At 35.8% G+C, this 24,590-nt stretch overlaps 1 protein-coding gene across 7 annotated transcripts in view; it reads right to left on the bottom strand.

Annotated features, from left to right (window-relative positions):
• TRIM37 (tripartite motif containing 37) overlaps positions 1-24,590 on the bottom strand; it is a 137,262-nt gene that overhangs the window by 66,665 nt on the left and 46,007 nt on the right. For all 7 annotated transcript variants that reach the window (XM_045488208.1, XM_045488211.1, XM_045488213.1 and 4 more), the window contains exons 12-14: positions 16,795-16,871; positions 4,417-4,596; positions 639-753 (exon numbers count right to left, since the gene is read on the bottom strand). In XM_045488208.1, the coding sequence (XP_045344164.1) occupies positions 639-753; positions 4,417-4,596; positions 16,795-16,871 (372 nt within the window). The remainder of the gene's footprint in view (positions 1-638; positions 754-4,416; positions 4,597-16,794; positions 16,872-24,590) is intronic.

The following is a 24,590-nucleotide window of genomic DNA, read 5'->3' as shown; positions in this document are numbered from 1 at the left end:
GCAGTTTTAAATAGTACACTTAACATGAAAATCTCTCAAAGCATGTATTCATTCATATTTCCTCCCTTTTCTATTAACCATTCTCAGCACTTCAATCCTATTACCCCATCTCAATTTCCACTGGCAGAAAGAAGAATCCCTTACATAATGTAGTTTACCACTGTAAGATAAAAATTCCTTAACTGATCCTCCATAATGCTCCATTCAAGAATAGTGAAAATTCAAGATGTGGCAATTTTCAATTATTCTATAACTTAGAATCCTCTGACTTCATGACAGTATGGAAAACAGAAATACTCAAGTCATTGAGAAAAACACAAAATGTTTACCTCAATGAGAGCAGCACTGTCCAATACAGTACAGAAATGTTCTATATGTGCAATGCCCAATAGAAGCACTTGAAATGCGGCCAGTACAACTAAAGAACTGAATTTTTTATTTTAATTAAGTTTGCATAGCCATATGTGGCTAATGGCTAACAAACTGTGAAGAGTGTAAAATTAGAGGCTCAAAGGTGGGAAGTAGATGGGAGAATAAGATAATTGGACTTTTCTACAAAATTACAAAATCTAATTACAAATGTATCAGGCCAAAAACACAATATGAAACACTAAACCCAAAATACATTTTTTCCTTACCTCTTTAAGGTTATTTATTTGTTGGATATAGCTAGTTTGTGCAGCTTCTAATTGAGTAATATACCAATGCTGGTCCCGGCATTTTTGAAAGAAAGTTGGAGAACGAACCTGAAACCTTAAAAGAAGAACTGCACATGAAACGTGATCCAAACAGTAAAATATTATCAACCAAGCCTTGAATCTATAACTATAAATTCTATAATTTTAAGTTTACTTGATTACATTACAACAAAGCTAAAATTCAAATTCAATTCAGAGGTGCTGGTATCAACCATTTATACATACAGTTTACAAATTAGAATGACGTAATGTTCTGAGAAGTTCTCTTCAAGAGGGAGGCAAACCATAACAGACTCTTAACAATAGAGAAGAAACTGAGGGTTGCTGGCGTGGGGGGGGGGGGGGTGTTAGAGCGCTAAATGGGTAACGGGTATTAAGGAGGGCACTTGTTGTGATGAGCACTGGGTGTTATACGTAAGTGATGAATCACTAAGCTCTGCTCCTGAAACCAATACACTATATGTTAACTAACTTGAATTTAAATAAAAACTTGGAAGAAAAAAGTTATCTTCAAGCCAGTTGTCTAAATTCAAACTATACTTTTGTAAAGAAATAACATTACGTATCATGGTTAAAGCTCCCAAACTACTAGTTCAAATACATTGTTGATCATGAGATGGGAAGACCATGCTATGCAGGAAGAAAGAAGCTAATGCTTTCCTTCCCCTTTCTTGCTTAGGTCAGGCACTACAAAAATAGGCAAAGTTTGTTTTAGACTCTGTTTTTTTTCTTTCCTGCCTCCATCTCATGTTCCCATTTTTCTTACTCCTCAATAAAAAAATAATTTAAAGGATCAACTATCCAGGACTGCTTTACTGTCCCCCCAAAGAGTTGCATCCTCTAAATAACCTATATTCTAAACCCCTCCAGATAGCAGCTTAAATCAACCCTCCATATATCACAATACAGCATATTTCAGGAGGGTTAGGGAAAAAAACAAGTATAATAAAGGATTTTAACGGGTAAGTGATAGGATCTCAATCTTTTCAGAGTTATCTGTACTTTTAAAACACTAATACCTACTAATGCAAAGAATCTCTACCTACGTCAGATGAATGAAAATGAGTCTATAGTGAAAAAATTTTCAGTAACATGTAAAGATGTTTCTAAAGAAAGGAAGAGTCCCAAGAGAAAAGACTAACTTGGAAGCCTGCAAATCCTCTTTCCAGTCTTGTCACCTTTATGTTAAATACTATTCCATTTTTCGTAACATTTTAAAGTTACTATAGGAATCTACTGACCATCTAGAATTATCTGCAGCAGATAACTATTTCCAGTCAAGCATACTCAGGCATTAGAGGTCAGAGATTATTCACTCAATCACTAGCTTAAGTGGATACTGCCTACTCAGTATACACTGGTAAGACTTTCAAAAGACTATTACCTTTGAATACCTAATGAACTACAGCCAAGCCCACACATTATCATTAGTTAGTATATGTATCATCAAAACAAAAGCAAGCAACAGGTAAAATTCCTTAACTTTCTCACTTAACAAAAAGAGAATAAAATACATATTTATTCGTATGTAGTTGTAGAAAAGCCTTAAGTAACTTTCTGATATGTACATTTAAAATTCCTTCAGAATTTTGAATTGAGGTTCAAATTTTCAGCGATCTCCCATTAAATATTATGAGCAATAAGATAATTAAAAGCCTCCTCTCCACGAACCCTACAGCAATTTATTTATACTGCTATTATAGCACTATCTTTTAGAAAAAATTGTTTTTATCTACCCATTTCATCTTGATTTTCCTGAGGACAAAATCCATCTTATTCTTTCTTAATATTAACCCACTGCCACTCAGTAAACATTGCTGTATAAATGATAATAAGATATTACAATAGGAATCTGTTCCTGCACTAATATTCAAGCCTGTAAGTAAAAGTTTTGTTATAAATAGGGATGGCCTAAATAAAGAATTAGAATTTGGGCTAAACTGCATTTAAAAAAAAAAAAGAAACTATTACACAGATTTCCACCAGAAAGATTCAACATTACTATGACTCCAATAAGGAGAGGACTAAGGATTTAAAAAAAAAAAAAAAAAAAAAAGCTCTTGGGGCACTTGGGTGACTTAGTTAAGTGTCTGATGCCTGATTTCAGGTCAGGTCATGATCCCAGGGTTGTGGGACAGAACCCCACATTAGGCTCCATGTTGACAGCATGGGATTCTCTCTCCCTCTCTCTTTGCCCCTCTCCTGCCCGCTCGCTCGCTCTCTCTCTCTCTCTCTCAAAACAAATAAATAAACATTTTTTTTTAAAGGCCCTTTTGTAGGCTGGTCAAATTGATGGCTGAATAATTTTGCTATCTTCCCTATGGTAAAGTATGGAATAGCAACAAACTATTTGTTTTGGCAAATAATAATAGTAATAACAAAACCCTGAAAGGTTATAAAATGGAACTAAAATAATTCCCCAAATGAAGGCAAAAACAAGAATCTTTTTTCCTACACTGAAAATGCAATACTCTTTTATCACTTATTCATTCTCCCAAAAGGGTTATGAAGAACACATACGAGTAAAGGTTCATACAACAGCAACTCCTACAGCATGCTCTGAATCAAAGAACTCAGAATAAGTGGAAATTAAGAGTATACCAAATCAATCCCAAGGAAAAAGCTCTGAAAATGGTTTTCATGGAAACTCCTTAAACTGTTAAACATTGTTCAAAACATAATTGAATCAGGACACTTGGGTGGCTTAATCACTTAAGTGTCTGACTTCAGCTCAGGTCATGATCTCACAGTTCATGAATTTGAGCCCCACATTGGGCTCTCTGTGCCCCTACCCCAGTTGCTGTCTCTCACAAAATAAATAAACTTAAAAAAAAACAAAAAACCATAATTGAATCTACTTTTTTAATACTCAAGCTCTCATTGTCATCATCAAATTAAAACATCATGTAATGATGCTCCAAAATGTCTGACTTATACAGGGTTCCCCAGTATTAAACAGGGCTGTGCGATTTTATAGTCAGTTTATGTTGTCCTTTCTTACAAATAACACACCAACTACTTATCACTTAATTTGTTTTCATGAATTTTCATTTCTATTTCCTTACTTTTAATTTGGTGTTATCTGAAAGAAACTGAAAATTATTTTGTGAATTTAAGCTTGTAAAACCAGTCACCCACATATAATATACAATGTCAAGTGAAAAAAATAAGCACTTGATTCCTCAGTATTTTTGTATTTCCAAATGGGGAGGTTGCTAGATGTTCAATAGGTAAGTAAATGGAACATTACTTATAAGAAGCAGTAGTTTCCTGGGGTGCCTGGGTGGCCCAGTTGGTTAAGTGTCCAACTTCGGCTTAGGTCATGCTCTCACTGTACCTGAGTTCAAGCCCCGTGTTGGGCTCTGTACTGACAACTCAGAGCCTGAAGCCTATTTTAGATTCTGTGTCCCTCTCTCTCTCTCTCTCTCTGCCCCTGTCCCACTTGCACTCTGTCTCTCTCTTTCAAAAATAATAAATATTAAAAAAAAAAAAAAGTAGTAGTTTCCTTTCTATGGAATTACTAACTAGATGTCAAGCACATTTCTAAGTTATATTACTCACTATACAGGACTTCTGAAAAGAAACACTTAAAAACATAATAGGATTATAGTTAGTATGAATTTCAGTATTCATGTTTGTTAAATGAATAAATTTCAAAATAAAGTTCTGATGACATTATTCCCCCATGATAAAAACAATATCAAATGTTTCCTATTACCTTAAAATCACTGTATCATTTTGCCGATTCAAATATCCTTCATTGGCAAGTAAGTCCAAACGGAAAAATCTATTATAACCCCAGCATTCTCCAACTTCAAAGTCAGATGCAAATTCTCGAATGATATTTTTGGTAGGATCATTGCAGGACTGATGAACCATCTCTACACGATACTCATACCTAAATTTGAAAAACAGACTATTAATACAGAGTTAATAAACAAGAATAGAAGACAAACATACTGAAACACTAAGTAGGTCATTAATTACCTGAGAAAAAACTTATTGACACTTAAATTTCTTTCAGAAATGACTATCATTTATAAAGACACCAATTTTGTAATGGGCTCCGACAAAATGATTGACACCAGGTCCTTTTTCCCTCTTAAAAATGTTTACCAATAGAGGCGCCTGGGTGGCTCAGTTGGTTGAGCATCCAACTCAGCTCAGGTCATGATCTCATGGCTTGTAGGTTTGAGCCCCGCATTGTACTCTGTGCTGACATTGGAGAGCCTGCTTGGGATTCTCTTTCTCCCTCTCTCTCTGTTCCTCCCCTACTTGTGTTCTCTCTTAAAAGAAATAACTAAAAACTTAACAAAAATTTAAAAAACATGTTTACCAATATAGCAGGTATAAAACAGCACCTCAAAAAATAAATAAATTTTGTATAAAATAGTACTTTCAAAGTTATTTTTGCTTTAACAAAGGTACTTACTCACAGGGATGCTAATAAAATATAATTAAAAATGACAAATTATTAAATATTGGTGAGGATGTAGAGAAATATGAACTCTCATACACTGCTGGTAGAAAACATAGAATTGTGCAGTCACTGTGGAAAAGCTTGGCAAGTCCCCAAAGATGTTATAAACACAGAATTACCATATAATCCTGCAATTCTATACTAGGTGTATATTCAAAAGAAACAAAAACATATGTCCATATAGAAACTGTACGGGATTACTCATAATAGCCAAAAGTTGCATACAACCCAAATATCCATCAGCAGATGAATGGATAAACAAATTGAAGTATATACTTAAAATTGGATATTATTCAGTCATATAAAGGAATGATATTCTGGTATATGCTTCAACATGAGCAAACCTTGAAAACACCATGCTAAGTGAACAGACGCCAAACACAAAAGGTCCAACTATAGGATCTTCTATATGAAATAGCCACAATAGGCAAATACACGGAGACAGAAAAAGCAAAATTGTATTTATCTAGGTATAGGGGAAGAAAGGAATATGGAGTGTTTACTTAATAGGCATGGGGTGTTCTGGGGTGATGAAAACACTCTGAAATTAGAAAGAGGTGATGGTTTACAACACTCTACATGCACTGAATTCCACTGAATTGTATATTTTAAAATGGTTAATTATTCTTCCAATCCATGAGCACGGAATGTTTTTCCATTTCTTTATATCTTCTTCAATTTCCTTCATAAGCTTTCTATAGTTTTCAGCATACAGATCTTTTACATCTTTGGTTAGGTTTATTCCTAGGTATTTTATGATTCTTGGTGCAACTGTGAATGGGATCAGTTTCTTTGTCTTTCTGTTGTTTCATTATTAGTGTATAAGAATGCAACTGATTTCTGTACATTGATTTTGTATTCTGAGAATAGCTGAATTCATGTATCAGTTCTAGCAGACTTTTGGTGGAGTCTATTGGGTCTTCCATGTATAATATCATGTCATCTGCAAAAAGTGAAAGCTTGACTTCTGGAAACAGTGTGGAGGTTGCTCAAAAAATTAAAAATAGATCTACCCTATGACCCAGCAATAGCACTGCTTGGAATTTACCCAAGGGATACAGGAGTGCTGATGCATAGGGGCACTTGTACCCCAATGTTTATAGCAGCACTTTCAACAATAGCCAAATTATGGAAAGAGCCTAAGTGTCCATCAACTGATGAATGGATAAAGAAGTTGTGGTTTATATATACAATGGAATACTATGTGGCAATGAGAAAGAATGAAATATGGCCTTTTGTAGCAATGTGGATGGAACTGGAGAGTGTTATGCTAAATGAAGTAAGTCCTACAGAGAAAGACAGATACCATGTTTTCACTCTTATGTGTATCCTGAGAAACTTAACAGAAGACCATGGGGGAGATGAAGGGAAAAAAAAAAAAAAGATAGAGAGGGAGGCAGCCAAACCATAAGAGACTCTTAAAAACGGAGAATAATCTGAGGGTTGATAGGGAGTGGGAGGGAGGGGAGCTCCCGGTGGGTGATGGGCATTAAGGAGGGCACCTGTTGGGATGAACACTGGGTGTTGTATGGAAACCAATTTGACAATAAATTTCATATTAAAAATAAATAAAATAAAATAAAATGGTTAATTATATGTTACATGAATTTCACCTCTCCAATATTGTTACTTCTATTTTTAAAATGAGTAGTGAAAAACTCAAAATACATAGAAAAACAATCAAGAATATTGAAAATCTGGGGGAGAATACATTAATGCAGATAGTCAAATACATCTGGGTTCAAAACAGATAAAAGTTTAAGATCAATAGTATATGTGCTGCCAAAGCGAGCACAAAGATCAACAGAAAAAAGTAAAAACTCACACTGTATGAAAAACCATATAATGTATGAAAGAAGTTCCTTTACCAGCTTTAGTTCTTTAAAATCATGACAAATACATACTTGTATTTCTAACAAATGTGGGAATTAATCCAAATTAAAATACTTAACTTAGCATCTAAGCCCCAATCTTAGATAAAACTAAAACCTTAAATTTGAATATTCCTTCTACCAAACTGAAGGCTCTGAATAAATATAATAACTGTTCACTTAAAAATTTTAGAATTATTTAATTACTCCTCCAGGAAAAGTTCAACTCTTTCCTTAAGCAACTCAAAGAAATTCCCTTCTCTAAAACAAGGCACTCAGCAAGGACTGTAGAGTCAATTTCAGGATGTCACTCATATGCAAATATTCTCTGAAAGTCTATACACGTGTATGCCAACACACCTTTAGAGAGATACTTAAGCATAATGAAATTATGATAGTACTTCTGCAGCATCCCAGATGATACTAAAATATACTAGATAATGACACAAAGATTTAAGTTTTTATTTCATATTTTGGCAGTTAAACTACTTCACTGTTCAACTCTGAATTCCATAACTGAATGACATTTTAATATTAATGAAAAAGTATTCAAAACTCTCCTCTAGGTTTATTGAAGTGTTAAGAGAATTAACAGATAATAAGATGTCATTTTATCAGAATAGAAAGGTCTCGCTGAAGTATTTAGATAATATTTAACAAATATATGAATCATAATCTTTTTCAACCTCAGTATCCTGAATGTTTCATTATCACTGATAACATTTATTGCTGTTTATAAGACAATGTGAACTTTAGGTTCCTGAAGTGTATATGATCAACAATAAAAGCACAGAAATAAAATCAGTACCAAAGGCAATAGAAATGTCACAAAATCTACCTATCAGTAACAGAGAAAGGAAACTTTCCAATGCAAGAAATAGAGATAGATCAAGAAATAGCTTAATCAAGAGATGAGGAGAGGCCCAAGATTTAATGGTAGCAACAGGGACACAAACAAAATCCTGTAATCACTGAGATTCTTATAATTCTGCCCTCGATCAACCACTTTCCAACCAAAATGGCTCATTTCAGAGAATCAAAACAGCTTGGTTGTTAACAACAACAATATAGAAACCAAAAAGTCTGTGTTAAACCGATTGCTGTTAAACAATGCCGATCTTGAGTGAATAATTTGAGCCATCACTGTATTACCATCTGTGAAATGGGACTAATAATATAACCTACAGCTCACAAGGGGATAGTAAAGAAAAATGGTACTATAAAGCACAGTGCTTGGCATAAAGTAAATACATAGCAGATGTTAGCTGTTATAATAACAACACAGGTTAGAGACACGCCTATGTGGCTCTGTCATTTAAGCGCCAACTATTGATTCTGGCTCAGGTCATAATCTCACAGCTAGTAAGATCAAGCCCCGAGTCAGGCTCTGCGCTGACAGCACAGAGCCTGCTTGGGATTCTCTCTCTGCCCCTCCCACACTCACTCAGGCACATGCAGGTGCTTTCTTTCTTTCTCTAAATGAATAAACATTAAAAAAAAGAAAATACAGGTGAGTCCACTGCTAAATCTCACACAGGAGATTTGAAGCAAAGCCAACAGCTAAAACATACTTATAATTCAAAGGCAGAATCCTTTCCATATCACTAGCATTATTCATAGTTTGACTCCCCAGTAGGGGCAAGAATATTCTGCATTAAGGTAAGTCTATGTCAGAAGTTGTTAAAATGTAATCTGTGTGCCCAAGGGTCAGCTCCTAAATGGTCCTTTTAGAGATCCAATATGTCAAACCATTATCGTAATATTAAGTTGTGTGCCTCTTTCATTGTGAGGACATTCGGAATAATGGTGCAGAAGAACAGTAGTTAAAAATGTACCAGTAAAGGGGCACCTGGGTGGCTCAGTCAGTTAAGCTTCCAACTTTGGCTCAGGTCATGATCTCGCAGTTTGTGGGTTTGTGCCCTGTGTCGGGCTCTGTGCTGACAGCACAGAGCCTGGAGCCTGCTTCAGATTCTGTGTCTCCCTCTCTCTGCCCCTTCCCTGCTCATGCTCTGTCTCTTGGTCTCTCTCTCAAAAATAAACATTAAAAAAAATTTGTTTTTAATGTACCACTAAAGTCATTAAATTATTCAGTACTACACACTTTCAGACAGTGAAACAAAATGCTAGTGTCTCTCAGGAATGTTTTTGATGAAGTAGTAAAATTGATACATTTTATTAAATCTCACCTCTTGGTGTCACAAAATGGGACACATACATAAAGTACTTTTGCTGTATAGTCATGTACAATGATTGTCTTGGGTAAATAACTTTAACTTAGTTGTAAATTCACTAGTCACTTTTTTTGTGTAATATCAAATTAAAAGAACAACAATAAACAATGGTTATTCAGTTGTGGATATCTGGCAGACATTTTCTGGACCAAAACATCTAAAGAAAAAAACTTCCAATATTGGTTGCCAATGACAAAACACAAGCTTTGAAATAAAAAAGTCCTAACTCTGGAAAATCTGGAGGTGCTACGTGAGCTTAAAAGCTTTCTAACAGAGGCACCTGCGTGGCTCAGTCAGTTAAGGGTCTGACTCTAGATTTCAGCTCAGGTCATAATCTCACGGTTGTGAGTTCGAGCCCCGTGTCAGGCTCTGCACTGACGGTGCAAAGCCTGCTTGGGATTCTCTCTCCCTGTCCCTTTGCTCCTCCCCAGCTCTCTCAAAATAAATAAACGTTAAAAAAAAAAAAAAAGTTTTCTAATACTTGAAGACTCTGATGATAAAAAATGGTAATATCAATGAATGTAATTCTTTAATATCACATGATGAAATGTGTCAACTGTATATTTAGCAAATTATTATTTTTTTTTAATTTTTTTTTTCAACGTTTATTTATTTTTGGGACAGAGAGAGACAGAGCATGAACGGGGGAGGCGCAGAGAGAGAGGGAGACACAGAATCGGAAACAGGCTCCAGGCTCTGAGCCATCAGCCCAGAGCCTGACGCGGGGCTCAAACTCACGGACCGCGAGATTGTGACGTGGCTGAAGTCGGACGCTTAACCGACTGCGCCACCCAGGCGCCCCTATTTTCTTTTTTTTAATGTTTATTATTTTTGAGAGAGAGTGCAAGCAGAGAGAGAGGGAGACACAGAATCCGAAGCAGGCTCCAGGCTCTGAGCTGTCAGCACAAAGCCCAATGCAGGGCTCAAACTCAAGAACTGTGAGATCATGACCTGAGTCGAAGTCAGACGCTTAAGCGACTGAGCCACCCAGGTGCCCCTGTAAATTATTATTTTCTAAATGATCAACACATGAGTAAAACATCCATTCCAAGTATAAGACAGATTAGGGGCCCCTGTGTGGCTCAGTTGGTTGAGCATCTAACCCTTGATTTTGGCTCAGCTCATGTTCCCAGGGTTGTGGGATCGAGCCCTTTGTTGGGTTCAGCACGGAGCCTGCTTAAGATTCATTCTCTCTCTCTCTCTCTCTCTCTCTCTCTCTCTCTCTCTCTCTCTCTCTCTCCCTCCCTCCCTATCCCTCTCCCCTCCTCACACTTGCTCTCTAAAATTTAAAACACACACCCACAAAAAAAAAAAGTACAAGACAGACCAATTAAGTTCTCATTGTTGTTTGTTTTTTGAGTAAATAGCTTTAATGAAGTATAACAAAGAAAGTTACACAATCTGGTAATTTTTATATGTATACACACATACACATAAATACATACCCATTAAACCATTACTACAACCAAGATACAAAACACATCCTTTCCCAGTTTCCTCTGCCTTTTGTGCTCCCTTCCTTACCATTTTCCTCCACCTAACCCCAGCCCTGTCTGTCCCTCCATTTCCAAACAACTACATACATGCATTCTGTCACTACAGATTAGTTTGCATTTTTCTAGAGTTTTTACATTAGTGGAATCATATATACATATTTTAGTTTCTTTCACAAATAATTTAAAAACCATTCATGTTGTTGCATGTATCAATAGTTCATAACTATTGCTGGGTGGTATTCCATTGTAGGGACACACCAAAATTTATTTATCTATCCAGCTGTTGATTGAAATTAAAGTTGATTCTATCTGGCTATTACAAACAAAGCTGCTATGAACATTTGAGTAAAAATCCTTGTGTGGACATACAGTCCCTTTTCTCTTGGGTAAATATCTAGGAGTGGCTTAGCTGAGTCATGTAGCAAGTGTATAGTTAGCTTGTTAACAAATCACCAAATAGTTTACAAAAGTGGTAGTTACTGTTTTACATTCCCATGAGGAAGGTACACGACTTCAAATTTCTATATATTCTTGCCAATACTTGGTATGATCTTTTTTCTTTCTTTAAATGTTTGTTTATTTTTGAGAAAGAGAGAGAGACAGCAGGGGAGGGACAGAGAGAGAGAAAGAGATTCTCAAGCAGGCTCCTAACAGCCCAGAGCCCACTCAAACTCACGAACTGTGAGATCATGAGCTGAGCCAAAATGAAGAGTCAAACACTCAACCAATCGAGCCACCCAGGCACCCCGCCCAGTATGATCTTTTTAATTTTACCCAGTGCAATAGGATATAGTGGTATCATACTGTTTATAAACTTCCATTTCCCTAATGATTAATGCAATAAGGTATACTGATAGTGTATTGCTGGTAAATTTCCCTTTCCCTAATGGCTAATTCTATTAATCACTTTAAATAGGTTTATTTTGCCATCAATATATATTTCATAGTGAGATGTCAAATGTTTTGTCCCCAGGGGGAAGGGAGCTTGTTTATTTTTTAATTGCTGAGTTTTGAGAGTTCCTTATATATTCTGAATAAAAGTCTATGTAACTTGAAGAGGTGAAATTCATGGTTTTCATGAAGTCTAATAAATGTGTTCTTTTAAAGATTATACTTTTGGTTTGTAACTAAAACAGCAATGCTTAACCCAAAGTCACAGATATTCTATACGTTTTTTTGTTTTAGAATTTAAATCTAGGACTATGGTCAATTTTCACTAATTTACATATGTAGTATGAGGTATGGGTATAAGTTTATGTTCTTTGCATATAGATATCCAAATGTTCAAGGACCAAGACTATACTCTCTCCGCAGTATTACATTTGCATCTGTATCAAAAATCAGTTGTACTTATGAATGTGAGTTTATTTCTGAACGTGGTATATTCCATTGATGAATTTTTCTATCCTTATGTTAATACTATGCTATATTAATACTGTAGCTTTACTGTAAGTCTCACAATCATGTAGGTTTAGTCTAATTTTGTGTTCATTTCAATGATTTTCTCTATTGCTTTTTCAATTTTTATTTCATTGCATTCTGCTCTGATCTTTATTGTAATTTCCTTTCTTCAGCTTACCTTCCATTTAACTTGTTTTTCTTTTCTCTAGTTTTTTAAAGTAGATGTTGAGATCACTGACTCGCAACCTTTCTGCTTTTCACTTACCAGCTAATCCTTCAACAATGCAAGGGGGTTAGAGGCCCTGATCCCCACACAGTCAAAAATGTATGACTTCTGACTCCCCCAAAATTTAATAGACCACCGCTGACCAGAGGACTTACCAATAACATAAACAGTTGATTAAGTGTATTCTGTACACTATTTGTATTATATACTATATTCTCACAACAAAGTTAGCTAAAGAATATGTTAAGAAAAAGGTAAGGGGGGCGCCTGGGTGGCGCAGTCGGTTAAGCGTCCGACTTCAGCCAGGTCACGATCATGCGGTCCGGGAGTTCGAGCCCCGCGTCAGGCTCTGGGCTGATGGCTCAGAGCCTGGAGCCTGTTTCCGACTGTGTGTCTCCCTCTCTCTCTGCCCCTCCCCCGTTCATGCTCTGTCTCTCTCTGTCCCAAAAATAAATAAACGTTGAAAAAAAAATTAAAAAAAAAAAAAAAAAGAAAAAGGTAAGGAAAATACAATTACAATTCTGTACTTACTGTATTTATTGAAAAAAATCTGTGTATAAATGAACCTGCAGTTCAAACCTTGCACTGTTCAAACCCATACTGTTCAAAGGTCAACTGTATATAGGCATTTATTGCTATAAATTTCCCTCTACTTACTACTTTAGCAGCACACTACAAATCCTAATATGTTTTCATTTTCATTTGGTTCAAAATATTTTTTGTTGTTCAAAATACTTTTAAAAAATCCCTTATGATTTCCTCTTTGATCCAGAGTTTTTTAGAAATGTGTTAAGTTCCAAATATTTCAGATTTCCAAAATACAGTATGTTAATATCTAAATTAATTCCATGATGGCAAGAGAACATACTTTGAATGAGTTGAATCCTTTTGAATTTATTGAGATATGTTTTATATCCCAGAATATGGCCTCTCTTGGTAAACAATCTGGGCACTTCTGCTACTGTCTGATCAGTCTATAAACGTCAATCAGGGGAGGCTGGTTGACAATCTCTACCTTTTAACTGGGTAGTGAGACAATTTACACGAATACATTTGGGTATTCATCCCATCTGTTCTTTTGTTACCCATTAATTCTTTCTGCCTTCTTTAAGTATTTGTTTGTAAATCCATTTTATCCCCTTTGTTGCTTTATTAGCAATATGTCTTTGTCATTTTAATAGTGGCTTTATAGTTTATGGCTGCGGTAGGCTGAATATTACCCCCTACCCCAAGATATCCACATCTTAATCCCTGGAATGTGTGATTGTTAACTTTTCAAGCAAAAAAGGAGAGTATACAGCTGGGATTAAGCTAAAGTTCTTCAGATGAGGGAACTATCCTGGATAATCCATGTAGACCCTAAATATAATGATGAGTGTTACTTTAAGAGAAAAGTAGAGGAACACCTGGGTGGCTCAGTTGGTTAATCGTCTGACTCTTGATTTTGGCTCAGGTCATGATCTCATGGTTCCAGAGATCAAGCCCTGCTTGGACTCTTCTTGGGATTCTTCTCCCCATCTCTCTTTACCCCTCCCCCACTTGGACACATACACTTATGCTCTCTCTGTCAAAATGAATAAACATTTAAAAAAATTTTAAGAAAAATATTATTTAATTAATATGCAATAGGTTTAATTATTTTTAGTGAATAAAAGATCAATTTGTTTTAATTTCTAATTCTGAAAACATCAACAGAAGTAATCTACATAAAGAAAAATCGTTTAGAGCGCCTGGGTGGCTCAGTGGGTTAAGCATCTGACTCCTGGTTTTGGCTCAGGTCATGATCTCAGTTTCTCCAATTTGAGCCTGGTGTCAGGCTCTGTGCAGGCAGCTTGAAGCCTGCTTGGGATTCTCAGTTTCTCTCTCTCTCTCTCTCTCTCTCTGCCCCTCCCCTCACGCTGTCTCTGTCTCTCTCAAAATAAAAAAATAAACTTTAAAAAAATAATCAGCCTAAAATCATCCTTAAAAAAAAAAACAGTTCTTGCTCAATTTTGACTGATTACTCTCCTCATTTTTGATGTTTTCCTGCCTCCTTACATGTCAATTAATCTTTGATTGAACATCAGATATTGTAAATTTGACTTTTTCAGGTGCTAGACATTTTGTGATCCTATAAATTTTCTTGAACTTTGTTCTGGGACACAATTTAGTTACAAGATCTTTCAGGCCTTGCTTTTTCTTTGTTAGGTGGGTTGGGAGCAGTGTTCAGTCTAGTACTAATAGTTCTCCATTACTGAAGCAACAATTTCCTGACTATTGTATTTAGTGCCCATGAATTACAAGCTTCTCCACTACAGTTGTAAGAACAGACACATTACTACCTCTTATGGGCACCAGGCACCACTCCCTCTAATCTTTCAGATGGTTCTTTCCCGACCTCAGATAGTTTCCTCATACATGTGCCCTGATCAGTACTCTGCAAAACACTAAATTTAAGGGAACCCTCTACAGATCTCCAGAGTTCTCTGTGGAGCTCTCCCCTGTCTGGAATTCTGTCCAACACATTCTAGCTAAACTGGTCTTCCTGGACACTCAAACACAAAGAGTCTGCCAGACTCTACCTCAGCTCCTCCTCCCTATGTTACAGACTGAAAACTCTCTCAGGGCTATATAAAGTGAGGCAATCATACAGCTTATCTGTTTCTTATTTCTAAAGGATTGCTTTCATTTGTTGCCTCATGTCCAGAAAGTGTTGTTTTTCTTTCTTTCTTTTTATTGATTTTTGCAGGAGAAAGGGTTATCTCCTTATTACACCATCATAGCTAGAAACAGACATCTCATACCACATCAACAGATTTTACTGCAGTAGAGTAAAATAAAATTCACTGATATGGTTCTAGATTCCCCATTACAAGCTACATTCAACAAACTACAACTTGTTCAACTTTGGTGTAATACCAAAATTCACAATTATCTAAAACTGCTTTTCTAAATATTCCTCCTTAAAAAAAGTAGATTAGTGGTTCCCAAGAAATGGGGAGAAGGGGGAAGGGAAGTTACTGCTAATGGGTTTTTTCATGGGGTGATATAAAAGTTCTGAAATTAGTTATCAGTGATAGTTACAGCACTCACTGAATATACTAAAATCTACTGAACTGTACACTGATTTATAAGGTCAATTTTATGGTATGAATTGTTTGTATCTCATCAAAAACAAAACAAAACAAAAAAAAAAACGACTTTTCCCAACTACCCATGATATTCAAAATCTCTGAGACCAGATTTTAAACACATACTTCAACCAAAGAACTGATTGCAACAAAGTGAATATAGAAGCCAATGTGAGGATCCATTTGTCTTTTTTAAAGCTATACATTAAGACATTTCAAAAAATGCAAAATAGTACAAGTTTTCTCACCAAATATTATTTTGCTTTAGAAAAATAGTTATCTTTCACAAGAATATTATTTATGTTAGTATACAATAGGTTTATTATTATTTTAAAGCGAACTTATAACATTTTTTTAAGGTTTTCTCAGTTTTAATTTCTAACTCAGAAAATAACAGATATAACCCATATTCAAACAAACAAACAAACAAACAAACAAACAAACAAAAAACTCTTGGGCCATGTGGGTGGCTCAGTCAGTTAAGCTTCCAGTTGATTTTGGCTCGCGTCATGATCTCCTGGTTCATGAGTTCAAGCCCCAGGTCAGGCCCTGTACAACACAGAGCCTGCTCGGGATCCTCTCTCTCTCTCAAACACAAAACAGAAAAAAGAACACCTGGCCTTCCAACGTACACTGAATTAAAAAAATTAAGAACAAAAACCAAAAGCCAAAAAACCTCTTTGGGGTTTGCAATAAAATTTAAGAGTATAAAGAGTCCAGGTGCCTGGGTGGTTGTCATTAAGCATCTGACTTTGGCTCAGGTCATGATCTCAAGGTTTGTGAGTTTAAGACCCACACCGGGTGAGCTCAAGCCCCGCTTCACGTAAAAAACAAACAAACATGAGCTCTGCTTAGGATGAGCCCCACTTTTCTCTCTCTCTCCCTCAAAAAAGAAATTTAGAAATTTTTTTAATTAAAAAAAATTGGGTTAAAAAAAAAAAAAGGAGTATTCCTGAGGCAGTTTTAGAACTGCCAGTTTGTGATCCCACAGTTCATGAGTATGAGCCCCACTGCTGTCAGTGCAGAGCCCACTTCAGATCCTCTGTCCACCTCTCTCTGCCCCTCCCCCTTCATGTGTGCTCTCCCTCACTCTCAAAAATAAATAAACATTAAAAAAAAAGAAAGAAAGAACTGGCAGTGTGTGCTATACTATGCCAGGGATTCCATACTAGTACACATCTTAACAGATACAACAATACAGTAACTAACAAAAGTTAAAAAATCCTAAGAGGAATGCATATAAACACACATTAAAGTTTGTTATTTAATTGCATGTCTTACTTGGAAGTTTCAGGCAAGCCAGCTGACAGTTCCAGAAACACAGATAAGTAGTAACCACGAACGACTCCATTTCCATCCTTAAAAAAAGGAAGAAGAGTCAACTATACATCAATAATTAAAGAGAAAGAGAGAGAGATGTTATACAAATACAAACTCTAGATAACTTAAGTGTAAAAATTTAAGCAACAACGAAGCAAACATTAATATCTCATGTTTGGATTGGGAAATACTTCTACGATTAAAGCAGTAACACAGATAAAAAGACCAACAGATTTAAATCTCTAATAATTTAAATCTTTTCTACATTAAAAAGAAAATGGAAAATATATAGGCATTCAAACTAAGGAAAATGTCAACAACTATGATAAAAGTTAAGAATTCTAGGGGCACCTGGGTGGCGCAGTTGGTTAAGTGAACGATTTCAGCTCGGGTCACAATCTTGCCGTTCGTGAGTTCAAGCCCCATGTAGGGCTCTGTGCTGACAGCTCAGAGCCTGTAGCCTGCTTCGGATTCTGTGTTTCCCTCTCTCTCTGCCCCAACCCCAACTCACACTCTGTCTCTCTCCCTCAAAAATAAATAAAACATTAAAAAAAGTTTTTAAAAAAGAGTTAAGAATTCTAACATACAAAAAAAAGGAGTTCTAACATACACAAAACTCTTAAATATCAGCCTCCATGAAAAATGAACACACCAAATACGAAAAAAACCTCAACTTTACTGGGTAGGAGACAAAAAATATTTAAAACCAAAAGTGAGTAAGACAGAAAAAGATAACACTTGATGTTGAAAGTAATTAAATAGAATTTCTATATAATGTTTATATGTTAGCATTCCATATAACAGTCTGTCTGAAGATTAAGAAGTTGTTTAAATTTGTATTACAGAGATTATTACAAAGATAATAACTTCCTTCTCTATTTCTCCAGTATTTTGCTCACGTGTCTACCTTTCTAAATGACTATCACTGTTGTAATTACATATATAAACATGTTTTCCCAACCAGACTGAGAGGATTGAAGGAAGGATTCTTATTATTCATCTCCAGTGTCTACTGGGATATGACTATGGAGGAGTACAAGTACTTACTAACCCCTTCATTTCTAGGCTACTATGCTTCAAAAGATCCTAAGGAAACTTTCAGGGTTAAAGGAGGTAAATGCTCAATACACAGTAAAGAATAAATGAATTATCAGTTAAATGAAAAAAATGAGATACAAAAAATTATGTATTGTATGATCCCATTATATGAAATTATGCAAAGTAAAACTATAGTGAAAAAAACACATCAGTGGTTGCAGAGGGGCCAGGAAGGAAGAAAGAAGGGATCAGCTTAAAAAACAAACGAGAAAACTGAGGGGTTAATAAAAATCACGGTGTGGTAATAATTATTTGACTATATATATTTGTGGAAACTTGCCAAAATTAGTAAATTTTATTGAATATAAATTTATCTCAAATTATATTTATTTAAAAAAAACTATCAATATCCTTGTTCAAATGGCCAGATTCTTTTCTTCTTTTAAATTATGCCCCAAGAGGGGCACCTGGGTGGCTCAGTCAGTGAAGCACGACTCTTGGTTTTGGTTCAGGTCATATCTCACAGTTTGTGAGTTTGGGCCCTGCATAGGGCTCTGTGCTGACAGTATGCAGCCTGCTTGGGGTTCTCGTTCTCTCTCTCTCTCTCTCCCTCCCTCCCTCCCCTGCTTGGTCTGTATCTCTTTCTCTCAAAAATGAACAAATAAACATTTTTTAAAAAATCTTTAAATTATGCTCCTAGAACTATTTCCCTGGAATAAATTAATAAAAAGGAATAGGGGCGCCTGGGTGGCTCAGATGGTTAGGCAACTGGCTTGGGCTCAGGTCATGATCTCACAGTTCGTGACTTCAAGCCCAAGTCAGGCTCTGTGCTGATAGCTCAGAGCCTGGAGCCTACTTCGGATTCTGTGTCTCCCCTCTCTCCACCCCTCCCCTGCTCATGCTCTGTGTCTCTTTGTCTCTCAATAATAAATAAATGTTAAAAAAATTTTTTAATAAAAAGGAATAAATATTTTTTACTCCTGATCTTTATCAGCTAATAATATTAGAAATCTTTTTAATCATAATTTTAAGGAAAATGTTTTAGTATCTTAAGTACATGCCAGCTGCACTTCCAACAAAATACTAGCTTTAAGATTTTTCAACACAGGATTCTGGAAAGATTGCAGCAATGGCAACATAGTTTATGCAACTCTCTAAATCCAAACAGAAAACAAAACAAAACACATAATTGGACAGAAAATCCAAAAGCTCACAAACAATATTTACAACAAAACTAGATAAAAGGTTATCTCCACAACCCCAAAAATATAAGCAAATAAAGATATATCAGTTACAACCATTAAGACCTGTATGATATATACATCTTTATGGGAGAAAAGAGAGGGAAGCTGTAGGACATCTAATGAAACAAAAAACAGGAAAAAGCACAAAATGGCAAAGAGTTGGCCACTGAAAAGCCTCACAAGCCAAATACAGACAACTGAAAATGGAATGAGCTGCTCAACAGATTATGAACTGAGTACAAGGATGCCTAACATTAACAAGTCTGAGAATTAAATGCAGTTAAGTCACTCTAAATTTTATACACTTATAAGATCTTATTATAAACGAATGTATAGGGCCTTTCATGATAACTCCCGAGATTACATAGAAAGTGCTAGGAGTGAAATAAAAAATAAACAGCGGAGAAATAATAAAAACAAAGGAAGGAGAAGGGCGGAGCCAGGACATCTCTCAGAAAGCAAGGCACCATATTTATTTTTGATTGCCTTATGACACTGGATATCCACATACAAATGAAATCGGGTCCCTACTTCATGTACAAAAATTAACTCAAAATAGATTAAAGTTGTAAACGTTAATTCTAAAACTATAAAACTATTAAAATAAAACATAAGAAAAAAGCTTTATGACATTAAATTTGGTAAAGATTTCATGGCTGTGAAACCAAAAGCAAAAACATAAATTTAACCACATCAAAATTTAAAACTTCTGCACATGAAATGTTAAAAGAATAAAAAGAAACTTATAGAATAGGAAATAATATGTATAAATTATACATCTAATAAATATGTGTGATCATAACCCCTAATAAGGGGTTAATATCCAGAATATATAAATTCCTACAACTCAACACCAACAACAAAATTTTCAAATGGTCAAAGGACTTGAGTACACATTTCTCTGAACAGGATGTACAAATGGTCAATAGGCATAAGATGCTCAATATTACTAATCATTAAAGAAATGCAAACTGAAACCAAACTACTACCTCATTCTCATCAGGATGGCTACTATCAAAGCAGAAAACAAGTACTGACAAAGATAGGGAGAAATTGGAACCCTTGTGCATCACTGAGAGTATAAAATGGGGTAGTTCCTGCAGAAAACAGTGTAGAGGTTCCTCAAAAAATTAAAAACAGAATTATCATTTGATTTAGCAATACCACTTCTAGGTACATAGCCGAAAGAACTGAAAGCAACATCTTGAGAAGATATTTGCACACCCATGTTCACAGTAGCACTATTCACTACAGCCAAGAGGTAGAAGCAACCCAAGTGCCAATCAACAGATGAATGGATAAACAATGTGTGGTATAAACGATGTGTGGTATACACACTGGATGTTGTTCAGCCTTAAAAAGAGAATTCAGACACAAGCCACAAAATGGATCAACTTTGAGGACATTATGTAAGAAGCCAGTCACAAAAAGACAAATACTGTATGATTCCACATATATGATATCTCTAGAGCAGTCAAATTCACAGAAACAAAAGGTTTAATGGTGGTTACCAAACTGAGGGGAAGGAGAAAGGGGGAGTTATCATTTAATGAGCAGAGAGCTTCAGTTCTGAAAGATGAAAAAAAAGTTCTGGAGATTTGCTGCACAACACGTGTATACACTTAACAATACTACATGTACACCTAGAAATGATTAAGATGGCAAATTCAGTGTTAAGCATTATTTGCCAAAGTAAAAAAAGAGAATAACATCCTTATAATGAAAACATTCTTGAAAAACATACTCAAAGAATAGATCAAAATTGTAACCCATTTCAACGGGGTGCCTGGGTGGCTCAGTCTGTTAAGCGGCCGACTTCAGCTCAGGTCATGATCTCACGGTCCGTAAGTTCAAGCCCTGTGTCAGGCTCTTTGCTGACAGCTCAGAGCCTGGAGCCTATTTCAGGTTCTGTGTCTCCATCTCTCTGACCCTCCCCCGTTCGTGCTCTTTCTCTCTCTGTCTCAAAAATAAATAAACATTAAAAAAAAAACAACAAAATTGTAACCCATTTCAAAACAATCCATGACACTAAGAAAACAGTATGACAACCTGCAGAAGGAAAAAAAAATAAACAAATAAGAATAGGACATAAAAGAATAACATACCAGAATTAGAAACACTCAGAAATCAGGTGATAAAACTAAGGAAAGAATTAGAAATAAAAGAAAAAGTTATTTAAGAAATAATCACTGAACTAAAAAGAACATGAGAGCAAATAAACAAAACAGATCTTGTAAGTGAACTAAGGAAAATTTTTTAAATGAAAAAGAGGGGCATCTGGGTGGCTCAGTCAGTTAAGCGTCTGATTCTTGATCTTGGCTCAAGTCATGTTCTCATGGTTCATGAGTTTGAGCCCTGTGTCAGGCTCTGTGCTGACAACATAGGGCTTACTTGGGATTCTGTCTCTCCCTCTGTCTATCCTTCCCCCCCCTTGTACACTCACTCACTCAAAATAGATAAACTTTAAAATAAATGAACGAGGGGCGCTTGGGTGGTTCAGTTGGTTGAGCATCCGACTTCAGCTCAGGTCATGATCTCACGGTTCATGAGTTCGAGCCCCATGTCGGACTCTGTGCTGACAGCTCAGAGCCTGGAGCCTGCTTCAGATTCTGTGTCTCCCTCTCTCTGCCCCTTCCCCACTCATGCTCTGTCTCTGTCTCTCAAAAGTGAATAAATGTTAAAAAAAAAATTAAAAATAAAAATAGAAAAAAATAAATGAATGAGTGAATGAATGAATAAGAAATGAAAAGCTCATAAGAGTAGAAAGTGATAAATACTGAAGACAGGAAAAGAAATCTCAAAATACAGGTAATACACCAAGTCCCAAGAAAAAAACAGAGAAAAAAACATAATAAATACTTAAAACTAGAATTCAGGAAATATTTTCTTAGGGGGGAAAAAAAGATGGGACGCCTAGGTGGTTCAGTTGGTTAAGTGTCAACTTTGACTCAGGTCATCATCTCTCGGTTTGTGGGTTCAAGCCCCACACTGGGCTCTGTGCTGACAGCTCTGAGCCTGGAGCCTGCTTCAGATTCTGTGAATCCCTCTCTCTCTGCCCCTCCCCTGCTCATGCTCTGTCTCTCTCTGCCTCTCAAAAATAAATAAAAAACATTAAAAAAGAAAAACAAAAAAGATCTAAATCTACATACTGAAAGACACCAGCATATAATGACTCAAAACAACCAAACACATAATAGTAAATTACTGGACTTAAATAAACAAAAAGATTATTTGGGCATTTAGTCCATATCACTGAATGCTTTTAAGAATTAGTTTATAATCAGGGGCGCCTGGGTGGCGCAGTCGGTTAAGCGTCTGACTTCAGCCAGGTCACGATCTCGCGGTCCGTGAGTTCGAGCCCCGCGTCAGGCTCTGGGCTGATGGCTCAGAGCCTGGAGCCTGTTTCCGATTCTGTGTCTCCCTCTCTCTCTGCCCCTCCCCCGTTCATGTTCTGTCTCTCTCTGTCCCAAAAATAAATAAACGTTGAAAAAAAAAAATTTTTTTTTAAAAATAAAAAAATAAAAAAATAAAAAAGAATTAGTTTATAATCAGATTTTACCTAATGGAAAATGGAATTAAACATTTAAGATACCCAATGATAGAAAATATAAGCTATGGATTTTATATCCAGCAATACTGGCTTTAGAGTATATAAAATACAACCTTTTCAAAATATAAAGTCAGGGAATATTGTTTCCACTAGCTGTTCCAGTAGAATCTATTAGAGAACAAGATTCGGACATCAAAACTCCTACTTAATATGGCAGAAAGTGGGGAAGAGGTGTGGGGAACATGGAGTATAAACAAAAGCAGTTCTCTGTAATCAAATTGATGGTAGAATTAAGACTTCCTATCCTGAAATATTTCTGTCTATAAGATGAAATAAAGCAGATGAGTGATTGATTATATAATTTCCAAAGGCTTCAAGAGGTAGGATTCCTCTAGGTATTTATACAAAGGATTCAGGTATGCTGTTTTGAAGGAGCACATGCACCCCAACGTTTACAGCAGTGCTATCGACAATAGCCAAAGCATGGAAAGAGCCCAAATGTCCATCAACAGATGAATGGATAAAGAAGATGCGGGTGCGTGCGTGTGTGTGTGTGTGTGTGTGTGTGTGTGTGTGTATGTAGTGGAGTATTACTCAACAATCAAAAAGAATGAAATCTTGCCATTTGCAACAACGTGGATGGAACTAGAGTGTATTACGCTAAGCAAAATTAGAGAAAGACAAATATATGACTTCACTCATACATGGAATTTAAGATACAAAACAGATGAACATAAAGGAAGAGAAGCAAAAATAATATAAAAGCAGGGAGGGGAGCAAAACATAAGAGACTCTTAAATACAGAGAACAAACTGTGCGCACTTGGTGGGGTTGTGGGTGGGGAGATGGGCTAAATGTACAAGGGCCATTAAGGAAGACACCTGGGATGAGCACTGGGTATTATAAGTAGGGGATGAATCACTGGATTCTACTCCTGAAATCATTATTGCACTATACACTAACTAACTTGGATGTAAATTTAAAAAAATATACATACATAATAATTTTTAAAAAAGGGATTACTAAAATGGAAGGAGACACAGGTGTAATATAAAGAGATTAAGTAAAAACACTCCACAGTCTTGAACTTGAATTATAAATGTAAGCACTGACTCATGAGTTATTTTATCTTTAAAAAAAAATACATATATCAAAAAAAAAAACCAGTATTTAATTATATAGCAATTTTAAAGTGTTCATAAATATATTTTGTCTACTGAGATCCCTGGAGCTTATCCAATTCAATTTTATCCATACTCCTACCCAGTTTTCTCGAATTATATTCTTTGGCCTAAAAACAACATAACAACAACAAAAAACCCCTATAATGTGTATCAATAATGAACTCTAATGTAAACTAGAACTTTGGATAATATTGTGTCAATAGGAGTTCATCAACTGTAACAAATGTACCACTCTGGGGCAAGATATGTTGATAATGGAGGAGCATGTACACGTATGGGGTCAGAGGGCATATGAAACTCTCTTTACTTTTTACTCAATTTTGATGTTTAATTCAAAACTGCTCTAAAAAATAAAGTCTATTAATAAATTTTAAATAAATAAATAAATACAGATTTCCCCCTTTCCAAACATCTAACATATTTATCACTGTATTTCCTAGCTCCCTTCACCAAGGAGGTTAGAAACTGTGACCAACCTCATAAAAATAAGCATCCCTAGCACCCAGTTTGGTCTTGAAATATCACTTCCCACTAAAAGGAATCAGGACTCTTTGAATAAAATGGCTGACTCCAGATATGGAGTAGGAAATGTACATAATGAGCCTAGAACATCTTGCCATAAATATGAGAATAAGAAAGCTAACTCCTAAGAATCACTACTAGGGACTTTTAGAGTCAGAGCAAAGTGACACAGAAGCTAACTTAAAGACATTACATATGTACAAATCCATGAATTCATAA

Source organism: Leopardus geoffroyi, chromosome E1 (genome assembly GCF_018350155.1).
Source record: "Leopardus geoffroyi isolate Oge1 chromosome E1, O.geoffroyi_Oge1_pat1.0, whole genome shotgun sequence".
Taxonomy (NCBI): Eukaryota; Metazoa; Chordata; class Mammalia; order Carnivora; family Felidae; genus Leopardus; species Leopardus geoffroyi.
Note: the sequence above shows the minus strand (reverse complement) of the source record. Positions and strands in the feature narration are given on the sequence as shown.